General features: G+C 38.6%; 1 protein-coding gene across 1 annotated transcript in view; it reads left to right on the forward strand.

Annotated features, from left to right (window-relative positions):
• The first annotated feature begins 11,249 nt into the window (after positions 1-11,249).
• cacna1ia (calcium voltage-gated channel subunit alpha1 Ia) overlaps positions 11,250-15,883 on the forward strand; it is a 493,137-nt gene continuing 488,503 nt past the window's right edge. The window contains exon 1 of the mRNA XM_055153099.1: positions 11,250-11,488. Within this exon, the coding sequence (XP_055009074.1) occupies positions 11,250-11,488 (239 nt within the window). The remainder of the gene's footprint in view (positions 11,489-15,883) is intronic.

Consider the following 15,883-nt stretch of genomic DNA (forward strand, 5'->3'; position numbering starts at 1 on the left):
ACGAGTCTCTCATTTGGGTTGCCAGTTCCAATTCTGAAACTGAAGTGGGTTTAAGTCTAAAATGTCTTTCTCTGATCTGAATGGTCACTACACTAAACCCCAGCACCTACAGCCAATCATGAGTCAGTGCTAGTGCAGCCTTTGCAGCTCAGAAAGGGAATTCTGGAGGTTCTGAGCTTTCACATGAGGAACAGTCTGTCTTACTGAGAAACTTGTACGTGTCTCTATCTGCAGGTTAAGGCTCTGGCAACACAGGTTCAGTTGTGATTGTAGTACCCTTTTATTTTTGTATTATTACCTCCGCCAAGGAGGTTATGTTTTTGCCAGCGTTTGTTTGTTTGTTTTTTGTCTGTTTGTCTGTTAGCAACATAACTCAAAAAGTTATGGACCAATTTTGATGAAATTTTCAGGATTTGTTGGAAATGTGAAAAGGAAGAACTGATTTCATTTTGGGGGTGATCCGGAAGAAATCCTGGATTCTGGATCACTTTGAAATTTTAGTTAACATTGTGGTAAATGGGGCCAAAAATTTAGTTTCTCAATATCTTGGTTAATTATTGACCAAACCCCATGAAATTTGACTCAGGGATGGACAATGGGATCCTCTTTCATATTCCAAAGGCTGATCCGGATCTGATCCAGAAGACTGATTTTATCGCAATTTATATAAAAAATGGGGGTAGTCCTTGGCGGAGGTCTGCGCTCTCTGAGTGCTTTTCTAGTTTATTTATTTTATTATTTATTTATTTATTTATGTATTTATTTATTTACTTATTTATATTTTATTTATATATTTGTATATTTATGATTTATTTAGATTTATTATTTATTTGTTTATGTATTTATTTTTATTTGTGTATGTTACTTAATACAACTAAATATCCGAAAAGGCAAAAAATAAATAGACCATTGTTCATTGTACATTGTAATTTATTTATTTTTTATGCCATTTATAATTTATTTTCATAATTTTCAGAAACAAAGTATGAACGACAACAACAACAAAAAATAATTAATTTTTAACTTTTTTTTTTTTTTTTTTTTTTTTTTTTTTTTTTTTTTTAACAATACCTTAGCCTGATTCAGCAGCCGGTTTCACTTCGTGGAAACTGTCTGACCTCACGTCATTAGGATTTGTTCGCTCGATGGTAGGTAGTTTTTTTATTTTTTATTTAATCAGTCGCTGCTATTTGGTCGTGATGTATGTAATGCCCCAAATCCCGTAGGAAGAAAGGCTTTCCCCCTGATAAAAATCACCAAACATTCTCTTAGTTCTGGTTTTAAATCCTTCGATCTCGGGAATCGTTGCCAACACAGAATGTCGGTCTTCGTCTACATCCATCTCGACTGTTTTGTTTACTGTTGTGTTGTACCACAAAAAGGGACCCAGACAGACACTTGAGTTTGATGTCATGGCTTCACAGCTCTTCTCTAATCGGTCGGTGCGCGGTCTACAACTTCTGGGGTTCTTGCAAACCGTCTAGTGTATTTTGACTCTTAACCTAGTTGCTGGAGAGAAATGAAATTGAGCGGAGGCACAAGGTGGCACCTGCCTGGCTAAAAATACCCAACTTAATACCCTACAACCTTAGTTAAGTAACTACAACTGACTACAAGTGACTACGACTGAATAATTTTGTAGTTTTAAGTTTGTTTGTTTTTTTTTGTTTTTTTTAAATATCTGCAAATAAAAATGACAATTACTGACATCTGACATCGACCCATCTTACATTACCTGCACACTGTGAGCTAAAGGTGCTTTGTGAAACTTTTCTTGTGGAGGGTCCATCAAATGCTTTTTTCCATGTAGATGTTATTGCTTTGTCTGTAATGTTCCACAGTATGGCATTAAATGGTAAATGGTCACATTTTTCTATAGCGCTTTTCCACCTTCAAGGCACTCAAAGCACTTTACAACAAGGAACCACTCACCCATTCACACACCAGTGTACAGTGGCAAGGTGGGTTAAGTGTCTTGCCCAAGGACACAACAGCAGCATTCATCTGTGGGAATCACACCAGCCAACCTGTGGGTCAGTGGATCTGACCGCTCAACCTGTGATGTCTATGTCGAACCGCCGACCTTCAGATCAGTGGGCGAATGCTCTACCAACTGAGCTACTGCCGACCTTTCTATCTTCATGGAGACCAAACCAGACCAAGTTACAGGTCAGATCTGTGGAGAGAACGCCTTTTGCTTGTTTTTCTAGGTATTTCTGAGCTATAAAACCAGCTGTAACTGAATAAACTAAAGGTTATTATTGTCGTTTAATGTCATATTGTGGACGATTCCAGGCAAAGCAACGACGTCTCCATTTAGAAACAAGCAGGTGAAGAGTTACACAGCGCACCTTTAATATTCTTAAAACCAAAGAAAAATCAAAGAAACGTAGACATATTCTCACCTCGGCATCATTTCCGCGTCACATATTGTAGATTTGAGCTGAAGTGCAGTGTGTGTGTGTGTTCGCGTCGGTCCCTCTGCATATGCATACCCACATGGCCGGTGCAGCTCTGGCTCCATGCCTCGCGCCAGCTCCTCTTTTGGCTGCCAGTTAAAAGCAGTGCGGTCCAGTATGTTGTGCATGTATTTAGAGCACTGTGACTAGCTTCAAAGTGGAATTACTGTTTTGATGCGCAGACAGCAGCAGGTGCCAGGGAAGGTTTGTCCGTCTGTCTGTCAACATTTTGCTATAACGTTTTTTCTTTTTACAAACTTTTAACTGCTTTATCATGATTTTATCTTTGATTCCCCGACGATGAAGACAACATCAAGTATTGATTTCGCTGTCAACAATTTAAAGTTTTTTTAGACACGGTGCAACAGCTGAAGGCATTCCAAGTTACTGCGGACAGTGACAGTTAGGGTTGTTCTGATACAATTTTTTTGGAATCCGAGCCTCTACCGATATTTGGCCTTAGTGTTCTCGACGATACTGATACTGGACAGATACTTAATTGTGAAGAAGTAGATCAAGAGCAATAAATAAATCTACTAAAAGACTATCCCAAAAAGAAAATCTATAGAATAAATAAGGGTGTGTTTAGACTGCAGCCTGAAGTGACCCAAATCCGATTTTTTCACCCCGATGTGACCCGTATCTGATCTTTTAATGACAGTCTGAATGACACAGATCCGATTTTTTTCAAATGCGACCCAGGACACTTGGATATGTGCTCCTAAAACCGATACATCTGATCTTTTGGCGTACAACTTCAGTCTGAACGGTCAGGTTGGATTCATCCCACCTACACGTCACAAACGTACACAAACGTTCTTCTCGTCAAATGAAAATTGTGTCTGAACTCTGTGTCAGAAAGCAGTGAAGCACAAAGCTGCGACTTCCGCACGTTCCTTTATATGGACGTTGCTGCCACTGCCCCACAAAATGCCAAAAACCTCGTCCTTCTCCTTCTCCTCCTTAAAACAAACAAGCTGTACATGTTCTGCTTATTAAGCCAATGATGTTCATTTTGTCTTCTTATATACTTTAACTTCTTGGGTTCTTTTTAAAGACAATGCAGTAAAGTGTATTTACCTTGTTGACATGTTTCGGCTGCTAGCTGCAAGCCATCTTCAGAACTGTCACCGGTGTTGGTGGTGACGTGTCGTATATCAGCTGTTGTTACTTCCTGTAGGCGTGGTCAGCCTGATGGACCCGGCAGGACAATGTCAGTATCCCAGCTGGGCCATAAACAAAGGCAGACAACAAGTTATCAATAAAACCAACAAACCCCGGAAAAAAACACAACAATCCAACACAGGGCAGCAGGACAAAAACATAGTCACACTACCGAACATCAGAGGAATAACCGAACCCATCCAGAGCCATGAAAAAACACAACATAAGCACTGTATGTAGTAAAATCATACACAAAACTCCGCCAACTACTCGTACACCCCAAGGACAAAATCCCACAAGAACAAAAATGCAATGCCATCTACGAAATTCAATGCAAATCATGCAATAAATCATACATAGGGGAAACAGGCCGGGCATTTCACATCCGAAAAAAGGAACACCAAAAGGAATGCGAAAAGGAAACGTCAGGGAGACTCACCAGAACACAAAAAGACAAAGCAGAACAGGAAAACCTAAAATCCGCCATATCAGACACTGTAAAAGGAACAACCACATTATGGATCGGGACGGGGCTCGGGTCATAGGATCGGAAAACAACAAGTTTAAACGCTGGATCAAGGAGGCCATTGAAATCAGGAAACGAGGCACGGACAGCATTAACCGTGATGACGGCGCGTTCCTCCTTTCACACACCTGGGACACCCTCCTCCAGAGACACCGGGCGACGGGAGGCGTGGTCAGTCTGAGCGACCTGCCAGGTCCATCAGGCTGACCACGCCTACAGGAAGTAACAACAACTGATATACGACACGTCACCACCAACACCGGGGACAGTTCTGAAGATGGCTTGCAGCAGCAGCCGAAACATGTCAACAAGGTAAATACACTTTACTGCATTGTCTTTAAAAAGAAACCTAAGAAGTTAATGTACATGTTCTGGCTCCGGTATGACAGCAACTTTAAAAAATCTCCAGGTGCTCAATGCTGCGTCCATGTTTAGGCGACTTCCGTAAACACTTGGTCTTCTAATGAGCATGCGGGACACTTTTGGGGAGTTTAAAGTTCAGACTGAAGATCACATACAAGTCGCATTTAATTGGAAATGTGAATGACCTCGCAAAAAAATCTGATTTCACATAAAAATCTGAACTGAGCATTAAGTCCTGCAGTCTGAACGTCGCCTTAAATTTTGAGAACTAAGTGATTAGAGTCAAATGTGTTATTATTTTAACCATAACTAGTGCTGATTTAAGCACTTACGCTTTTCTAATTTGTCACTTTCTAGCGCAGTGCATGAATAAAAACAACTGTGAGGCCTGTGAAAAGACACTCAGCCTCGGAGCACATGGCGAATTATGCAGAGTAAACAAAGTCCAAGTTAGCGCTGTTGCTGCTCTTGGCTGCACTCTCACATTATTTTCTTTTACTAAGGTCACCATCCACACTAAAGGCTAAACGAAGGTATCAAAGAGGTAACACAAATGTCTTTTCTGTTATTATTAGCCTGTTTTAAGAGTCTCCAAAGCCTCTACAGTTACGTTTAACCTGCTCTGGGCCTCATCTGTAGCATTAGACACTGATGAAAACAGAGGTCGCGCTCGTGTCTGCAGGCCGTCACTGTGGAAAATATAGAGTAGTATAGGATCTGTGATTTGGTATGAGAACTCACAGATACCTGAAAAATGTGCGGTATCAGAGCTTTTGCTGATACCAGTATCGGTATCAGAACAACTTTAGTGACAATATCATACTACATGGATCTCATCGAACCAACAACTTTCCCAGGTGTGTTTTAACTGGTGTCCGCTCTGAAGAACACTGCATGCTGCTGCGTAATGAAACTTGTAAGATTCAAGCACAAGCAGATCCAAGCAGGGTTCGAACCCCGGTCCTCACAACTCAAGTCCAGAGGTGTTATGGTGACTCCAGTTTAAAGGTTTAAGAGTGAGAATAATGGAGTTGAAGAAGTAAAAGTTGTTGTTTTCAAGTCTCAAGTCTTTGAACTCAAATCTAAGTCAAGTCCCAAGTCAAATACAGGCAAGTTCAAGTCGAGTCTCGAGTCACTGGCCCATAAGTCCAAGTCAAGTCCAAGTCGTCTGCTTTGAGCTTCAAGTCATTTCAAGTCTTTAAGCCAAAGTACCATAGATTTTTGCAATTTATATGAATTTTAAACTAAATCGTACTTAAAAACTCATGGTATATTTATATATGAGTATTTATATAGTTGTAGAAATTAGTCCGGTTCCTTATTCTCATTTTTTAACCTTAGGGGGATTTGCTAACCTATATATTTTTTGGAAAGGTTATCATATATGGAGTCAGAAAATCAATGTTTGCATTTGCCCAGATGAAGAAAACACGTTTTTGGAGGAACATGGAGTATTACATGTGGATATTACAATGAAATTGTAAGAAAACAACCAAACCGAGTCATTTTTGACCCACTTATGCATCTAAGAGTTAATGTGGGTAGGTCTTATAGCTTTGTAACTAGCACCATTTGATTCCCTGACCCTGAAAATGTGAGTTTAGCAGTTAAAATCAACATTTCAACTTATTCAGAGGCTGAGATATTTCAAAAAGTGATTTTTGGCAGCCATTTTTTTTTTTTTTTATTCAATATGGCCGCCAAATGCAAACATTGATTTTCTGACTCCATATACTATAACCTTTCCAAAAATATATACTTTTGTGGGAATTTTTGGGGGATTTGCTAACTTATATAAGGAACTGGACTAAATGCTATTTTTTTCTTTTTAAATTACGATCAGAATAGAAAAAATTCTGATTTAAAAGTGCTTAATAACAGTTATTTTGTCTCCACTAAAGTAGAAGGATCATGTTCATTGTAATTCCCTCTGTTTTACTGTATTGTACTCTATATTACTGTGTATTACTGTAGTACATTTAAGGATACTACATCACAGTACTTCAGTTCCATCCAAAATAACGAAGAGAGAAGTGAAAGGGACACGTTCCAGTTTGTTTCTGTAAAATTAAGCACCGCAAGTATTTTCTAAAAACATCTTTTTTTTTAGGAGAGGCATCGAGTCTTCTCAAGTCACAGGCCTTAAGTCCAAGTCGAGTCTCGAGTCACTGGCCCGTAAGTCCAAGTCAAGTCCAGGTCGTCTGTTTTGAGCTTCAAGTCATTTCAAGTCTTTAAACCAAAGTAGAGCTTAGAGTTTTGCAATTTAAATGAATTTTAAACTAAATGGTATTTAAAAACTCATGGTATATTTATACATGAGTATTTATAGAGTTGTAGAAATGCAAATTTTTCTTTTTTAAATGTCTTGACAAGATCTTGGTGTGAATCATTACGGTCAGAATAGAAAGAATTAAGATTTAAATGTGCCAAATATTTGTTATTTTGTCTGCACTGAAATGGAAGGATCATGTTCATTGTAGTTCCCTCTGTTTTACTGTGTTGTACTGCATATTACTGCATATTACTGTAGTACATTTGAGGATACCACATCACAGTACTTCAGTTACATCCAAAGTAACAAACAGAAGAAGGAGTGACATGTTCCAGTTTGTTTCTGTAAAATTAAGCACTGCAAGTATTTTAAAAACACCGAGTCTTCTCAAGTCACTGGTCTTAAATCTGAGTCAAGTCCCAAGTCACTGACCTTCAAGTCCAAGTCGAGTCCCAAGTCTTAGTTCATTTTATCAAGTCCTAAAATAGTGACTCCATTCTGACTCACGTCCAAGTCACGACTCTGAAGTAAAGTGTTAATATTGATTACAGTGAAATATTTTAAAAGCATTAAGTTTAAAAACAGATATAATCACAAATATAAGTAAGAGATATTTTGGCTCTCGTTTTGGTTTGTGTAACTGCTGAAGTGAAGAAATAGTGTATGGGGAAAAAAGTATTCTGTTTTAATTACTAGTGCCAAAACTATAAAAGTGACAAATATGAAAAGGAAGAGCAGGAAAGAGAAAATTCTGCCGCCCGAGAAGAGGTACCGAGTGCAATTTTTGAGTTAAAAGTAAAAAGACGAGAGATGTGAATAGAAACTGCGTGATGTCACTCAAAAAAAAATCTAATTTCCCCACAATTTTCGGCAAATTTCTGGTCAATATTCAAACCACTTCCATCCACAAATCGAAGTAATTTAAAATGAAAACCCCATTTCCTCTCGCTCTGCTCCTTCACGTTTAAATGGCGTTTGGATGATGTGTTCTGACGCTGATGTGCTCCACGATTTGTGTTCGGCTTGTTTGATTACAAGGGCCTGTTTCTACGGGGAAGAAGTAGCGCCGATTCTGTTTGGTGCAGACAAGTGAGCTTAACTTAAGAGCTTTTGGTTTGGTTTGATTAGACAAATGGGCCTGAAGGGGCTTTAACAACAAGTATTAAATATGAGAGAGTTGTGGTGAAGAAGATGATGAAGAGGAGGATCATTTAGCGGAGTGAGAGTGTTTTACAATGGTGTTTTTGGAAGCAGAAAAACATGGTGGCGTAGATGACAAGAAGGAGGGATGTTAGAAACGGTCGTGTGGGATTCAAGCATAGACTGTTTACATAAACGGACACGGCAAACCCACGAGCCGTCGCGTTCCAAGTAGGAAGCGAGCACGGGCGCGCTGCCAGCTCCATCGACTCTGCCTCCAATCGACTTTACATAGAAAAAGTGTCACTCCTCTCTGTAGCTGCTGCAGTGAGCCACGTCATTTTGGGCTTAAAATGTTAATATCAACCCGCTTTATTTTGTTATTTTGTACATTAATAAATTCCTATTCCTAATGTGAAACTTGCATCCAAATTCGTTCTTACAACTGCTCACCTCATGAGCTTCATGTGACTGGAGTTGAACTCTATGGGTGACGACACACTGACTTAATCCACTTTTTTATAAAAAAATAAAATTCAACAACATCTGCATGTTTTCTCTTCTTTGGAGATATGTAATGTTAAACATTTTCTTATTAAAATAAATGTTTAATATGATGATTTATTATGATCTCGTGGGCCAAATATAATTATATCGCAGGTCAAATTTGGCCCCTGGGCCTGAGTTTGACAAATCTGGTCTATGGGCTTAACATTAGCCATAAAAAAAAAGCCAATATATATACATTATATATATATATATATATATATATATATATATATATATATATATATATATATATATATATATATATATATATATATATATATATATATATATATATATATATATATATATATATATAAATTGTGATTCAGTAAAAGTATCTTTACTTAATTCCTACTCAAGTAAAAGTAACCCAAAAAAAAATAAAAAATCAATGCGAGTAAAAGTAAAAAAGTACATCATGTAATATGTAATTTGAGTAAAAGTTACTTAGTTACTTTCAGTTATTTGATGTAAAAAAGGATGAGTCCTTAATCTAATCCAGGACAAGTCGTTTTAATCAACTTTTAGATGATACAGCAAACTTTGCTGAGTGCAAACTGTATACATGTTAAAGACAAATGAACACTTACTATTTTAACACTTGCATTATTATGTTATTCCCTATTTTGTGTTTGAATTCAAATATCTGTCCGTGGTTTGGCAAAGAGTTTCCTTCACTTTCCTCTCGAGAATTATTCAATGCACCTTCTTCTTGAATATCGTCCATGTCGTCCTCTGGCTCTGGCTCGGCACCAGCATCATCCAAGTCGATCCAAGACAGACTGACAGTTTTGTCCAATGACTGAACATTCTATAGTGAAAATGCAGTGTGTCTTTCATTTTCAGCAGATTGTTGGATTTTGTTTGCATTTCATTTTTTTCTCTGTCAATCTGATTTTACTCAGTAGCGATGGCGGGTTCCAGTGTAATGAAGTTACTTGGGTCAAAATGTACTCCAGTAAAAGTAAAATGACCTACTTCAAAAAATACTTTACAAATTACAAATTACTCATAAAAACTACTCAATTACAGTAACGTGAGTAAATGTAATTTGTTACTTTCCACCGTTAACGACTGTAGATTCAACTTAGACTTAGACAGACTTTATTGATCGACAAGGGAAAGTATTTGTCCAAATAATTGCGCAATTATAGATCAGAAAAAACAAAACAAAACAAAACAAAACATGAAAACAGGGTAGTTTGCATTCATTGATTAAAGGTTCACCTGGAATGTTCCACAGTATGGCATTAAATTCTTTTAGACTGCATTTCGATGACCTTCAAAAACATTCTGTATAGACTGTGATTGGACTTGCCTCTCCACAGATCTGACCTTGAACTTGGCCGGATATCATTACCTTCTTGTCAGCAATTGATAGGTTTAATGTCATACTGTGGAACATTCCAGGCAAAGCAAAACATATCCACGGAGACGAGCAAGCGGTGGACTCTCCTCTGGCTCGAGATGTACATTTGAAATCGTTTTTGGTCGTGAGTTGCCCTGCGGCTGAATCGCCCCAATGAATACATTATTTTGCGCGTTTTATTAAAGTCGTAATGGAAAAGTAAATTGTAATTTTACTCCCAGAACTCGGGGAACGACTTTATCAACTTAACCTTTTCCACATTTCCACATGAGCTGCAAAGTCGCTGATTCAATTCCTATTCCCCAATGCTTGTGTCTGTCGAACAACTGCAACTGGGGACAAAAAAAGTAAAAAAATAAATAAATAAATCTTGTATAAAACTCCACATTTGAAACATTTTAATTTCTATGTAAATTTCTATCTTGTCTCAATGCTGTGGTCATTTCATACATTTATTCATTCAATTTGAGCCAAAACCAGGATCTCAAAATAACACTGGCCTATTATCGAAGAAATTTTGTGCGTGAACTAGTGAAATTTTATCATAAATTATATCGTGGCAGAGCAAGTTTCTCAATATATACTGTATATTTTCTCTATACTCTATGCTCGTTGGATTTAATAAGTCAAGTTAATAATTCAAACCAGGACTAAACCAGGACTAAACCTGGGCTAAACCAGGACTACACCAGGACTAAACCAGGACTAAACCATGACTACACCGGGACTAAACTATGACTACACTGGAACTACACCAGGACTACACCAGGACTAAACCGGTCTCAGTCCCAGTCTTAGTCCTGGTCTGGTCTCTGTCTCAGTCCTGGTCTCAGTCCTGGTCCTCCTGGTCCCGGTCTGGTCCGGTCTGGTCTGGTCCCGGTCTCAGTCCTGGTCTGGTCCCGGTCTCAGTCCCGGTCTGGTCCCGGTCTCAGTCCTGGTCTGGTCCCGGTCTCAGTCCTGGTCTGGTCCCAGTCTCAGTCCTGATCACTCGACAGTCTACGGCACGATCCTGTTTTAGTCCTGGTTTAGTCCTGGTTCAGTCCGTCATTATCTGTTTTTTCAATTTGATTTTGGAGACAAATAATGAAGAAAATAGTTTTTTTTTGGTTGTAATTTTCTTATTTTTGGTTTTATTTTGAAAAACGAATGAACGAATGATACACGGATTGAGACGGTTTGTGAAATGTGTTGTTTGAATTGATTTTGTATTCTTTGAGTTTTTGCTTCAAATTGTTTTCGTCAGCGTTCACCAAAGTGTGCCTTGTGTTGCTATGGGAACTGCAGAAACATTCCTCCATAGACGTACATGTAGAACACTCCAAACGCTGAAAAAACATGCTAAATCATTATATTAAACCGTTCTATCTCCTCTTGTTTGTTTTTTCCGCAGATCCGGCCCGGGTTGCCATGACGAGCGAGGAGTGTCCTGTGCCGCTGGGGGCAGGGCCAGGGCAGGCGGAGGACTACAGCTCGGCGCACAGTGATGACATCATGGAGGAGGCGGGCCCGGCGGGCGACGACATCAGCCTGGGCAGTGACCTGAGCACTCTGGTGGTGCCGTACCCTGAGCTGGCCCCGGTGGTCTTCTTCTGCCTCAAACAGACCACCTGCCCCCGCAACTGGTGCATCCGAATGGTGTCCAGTCCATATCCTTTCGAGAAAAAACAACACGAGAACCATTCATGTCGCTCATTTCATATCATAAGTTTACATAACAGGGAAGGAGGATTGAGGATTTGAGATGATTTGCAAACTGGGGCTGAAAAATTAATCCCAGTTAAATCAAAATCTCAAGTTCAATGGTCGTAATTAGTAAATCACAAACTGCAATTATATAAAGGTACATGATGTAAGTTTCTGGAGTTGGCCCATCACCTGAATAGAAATAAAAAAGTTAAAACAATACTTTGGAACATTCTCCATGGAGACAGATAAGTTTTATAATAACAGTCTTGTGGAGATGCAAGGCTGCAAAGTAGAGGTCTGCGCCCGCAAAGAATTGTAATTATCATTCCCGCTCCCGCCCACATCCACGATATTTTGTCCCGTTCCCGTCCGCAAATCCCGCAAGATGGGGACGTTCGCTTTCTTAAGGTCTATCAAACACTGAGAAACAGAAAGGAATTGTTTTAAATGTGCGTGAGATTAGACCATATCCGCGAATTTAGGCTGCTTAAAATGTTTTTATTAATGCCAAATAAAATATCCAGCACAAATTATGTATTTTAGGCAACTATTAATCATATATTTTACTTTACACTCATATTTAGTTTGTGCTCCCGCCCGCACCCGCAATCAGCTTTCAAAATGTGTCCCATGCCGCACTGTTTTGCGTCGGGTCCCGCGAGACCTGTGCAGGGGTATACAACACAGAGTAAAGACATTTTCAGAGCCAACTATATATATATATTTTTTTTAAAGACCACTTTTATACTAGTCTAGTTGGATGAAGTGTCTTGCCTAAGGACACAATGACAGAACTTTTAGTTCAGGCAGAAATTGATCCTCCAACTGTCTGTCTAAAAGTCTTTTTTTTTTTTTGGCTAAATGTTACATACTGGGGCTTTAAGTCCTTTGCAAACAACAAAGCAGTTTGCTTTATTTCAGGCATGTCCAAACTATGGCCTGTGGGCTAAATGCGGCCCTCAGACAAATTTTTCTTGGCCCTCAGGCTTCCAGGAGAATTGGCCCAAATTACATTGCGTCAATTAAAAATTAACTTTTGCTTCAAGTTTTTTGAAAATCTACCTTGATAAAACAAATATTTCATATGTATTGTATGGTTTTAAGGATCTTAGCGTGGATAAAGACTGATGGCTCATTCTAACGTGTAAAACATGCAGATGTTTCAATTATTCACTGTATTGAGCATCAGTCTATGGCCCTCAATCAGCCCTCTGCTTCACCTGTGTTTACATATGTGGCCCTTGATAAAAAAAAGTTTGGACACCCCTGGCTTATTCCCTAAAAATCTGGTAACTGTAGTCTAGACTTGTACAAACATGTTCTGAAATACATGAGATTCTAAAGACAATCTAAGAAGTGTAAAGAGCCAAATACTGTGGCAAATTTCAGCTTCATGATAAAAAAAAAGTTTACCAAACATTTGAACCATGTTAAAAACATGAAAAACAGAACAGTTTGCAGTGGTCCAAAGTTATTCCTGACTGATCTTGTGCATTCAGAGCATCTTAATTATTCTACACACTGAGTTCATAAGCAGTTTTCACAACTTTTGGCCATCACAGTAAAAGTATTGGAACTTCCATTTTCCAATAAAACACTTTATAGAGTGGACTTATTTAGACCTGAAGAGCTGCTTATACAGTATACAGGGACAAGACAACATTTCCTCAAATTAAGGCTGTGCAATTAACTGAATTTTGATCGCGATTTCGATTTGTGTGTCAAACGATCCTCAATCTGTTGAAACGAGTAAAGTTTAACAAAGTTTATTTTATTTTTTTTAAATCTAGAGATTGTAGAACAGCTGGATTTATAGTTTATTTTGGATACATTTATGTTTTTCCATGTTACATTGCACAGCTTATTTTTTATTATTATTTTATTTCTTGTCAGTATTAAACCTTTATTAAATCTTCTGTGCTTTAAGCCATGTTATAATACTGTCCCCTGTTCAAAAACAGACCTGGAGTTGTGTGTTTTTTTCATTCGCACTTGTTTGAGTCTCCATCTCCAAAGCTCAAAATCCTGTGTTCCAACTTGTGATGTCATGAAGTGGCAGTTTTCAAGTTTTACTTTGTGTCCAGTAGAGATTGGAAAGTCCAGGGTCTGAAATCATCCAAAATCAAACTGTTTAAAGCCAGAACTCAGCCTAAACATGCAAGATTTGTGCTTTAAACATACGAATGAAACAAAACACAACTCCAGACCTGTTTGCGATGAGGAAACAACGTTATAACCGATCAGAAAACGGCGTCGTACGAGCCCTTTAAGACGACATCCTCACGCTTTACTCTTAACGTCTTCATGCCATAACCACGTACAACTTCTCTCAAACGTCTCCACGATCTGTAACTCCATAACAGTTTGATATTTTGCCCATATTGCCTCTTCTCCGCGTGAATACAAACTGTGGCCTCATTACTGATCTCACGTCGGCGGTTCGGCCTCATCCTGGTCGTTTAGCGTCACGTCTGACAGCGGCTCTTGTAATCTTATACCATGTCTGCTCTGTTGTCAAATATAGGGCAAATACAGAGAGCACACACTGGATTAAGCTCTAAGTCAATTGGCTACGCTCATGAATACTTTAGACCGGGTTTAGGCGCTGGTAGAAAGTATTACTCACACACGCAAGAAATTCAAAGTAAAGGTGAACCGGGTAACTTTTCTGGTGGGGGTTTTGGCACAGCCTAGTCTCCATGGAGATGTTGTTGCCTTGCCCGAGAATATTCCACAGCTTGGCGTTCTGTCTCGGATCGGTTTATATTGTTCAAAAGTACCGTATTTTTCTGACTATAAGGTGCATTTAAAATCCCTTAATTTTCTCAAAAATCAACAGTGCGCCTTATGTATTAATTTTGGTTGTGCTTATTGACCTCGAACCGATTTTATGTGGTACATGGGACGCTCAAAAATCTGTCAAAATGTTTTAGTACGACTTTGGTAAACTACGAAGCCGCACAGCTTGATGGATTGTCGGAGCAATACAGCGATCGTAGTCAAGAGCTTCGCAGAGTAATAATCTCTGAAAAGTTTCACGTGAACTATCTCCAATGTGATAGAAAAACAGAACAGACTCACCATCAGCAGCACAACCTCTGTCACAGAAAGGCAAGGCAAGGCAAGGCAAGTTTATTTGTATAGCACAATTCATACACAAAGTAATTCAAAGTGCTTTACAGAATAAGAAATACATTAAAATCATAATAAAAACAAATCAAAACATAAATAATCGTGAAGATTAAAATTTTTAAAAAGAGAGACATAAATTGGAGAGAAGAGTGCGGAATGAAAACCTTTCAGTTATATGCACAGTTAAACAGAAATGTTTTGAGTCTGGATTTAAACAGCGTCACAGAAGAGTCTGTCTCACATGTTCAGACTGTTCCAGGTTTTAGCTGCATGAACCTGAAACGCTGACTCCCCTTGTTTAGTCCTGACTCTGGGCACCAGCAGGAGGCCGGTCCCTGAGCTCCTCAGAGTGCGAGATGGTTCATACGACACTAACATGTCACAGATGTACTTTGGTGCTCGGCCATGGAGAGACTTGTACAAGCAGAGCTGCTTTAAAGTCCATTGTTTTAAAGTCGAGTCGTATCCTTTAGTCCGACAGAAGCTGAACTACATCGAGCTGTTTTTTTCATAGTTTATAGTTTATGCAAATGAGCCATGTGGTTTTAAGTTTCATTTCTGTAAAACGTAAACAAATGTGCGCAAAGCTGCATTAAACACATTATTACTCAATGTATATTTGAGTCATCCTCATAGTAAAATAAAAAAAAAAAAACTTAAATTATCCACCCACATTCACATTTATAACACACATTCACCAAGACAGGGAGACAACGCTGGGCGAATTATGTCATGATCTGCCAATGGATCGTGGATGCCTGGGCTAAAGGATCAGTCTCAAGTGTCGTCCATTTGTTTCGCTAAATGTGCCTTATAATCCGGTGCACCTTATGTATGAAAATAGATGAGAGAATTCAACATTATTGATATTGTGCCTTATAGTTCAATGCGCCTTAAAGTCCAAAAAATACGGTACCTTGAAGACCAGGCTGTGAGTGGGGTTGTCTTTTCATAGATCTGACCTGTAACTCGGCCTTTTGGCAAAAATAGAGAAATACAGAAAAGCGCATTAGCCATATTGGTTGTAAACCAAAAAAAATAAAAAATTCAGATTTATTTTTTTTATTTTTTTCAGGTCCAATGTTCAAGGTTCTTTGTCATTCCCCCTTGAGGCCCAGTGATCCAAAGAGACATAAAAACAAAAATAAAAAGTAACCAATATTAAAAAAAAAAAAAAAAATAAAATTAAAAATTCTATACACTTTGAAATATTCAGTTCACAT

This window comes from Boleophthalmus pectinirostris, unplaced genomic scaffold (genome assembly GCF_026225935.1).
Source record: "Boleophthalmus pectinirostris isolate CB_2022bp ecotype Guang Dong unplaced genomic scaffold, ASM2622593v1 HiC_scaffold_17, whole genome shotgun sequence".
NCBI classification, from domain to species: Eukaryota; Metazoa; Chordata; class Actinopteri; order Gobiiformes; family Gobiidae; genus Boleophthalmus; species Boleophthalmus pectinirostris.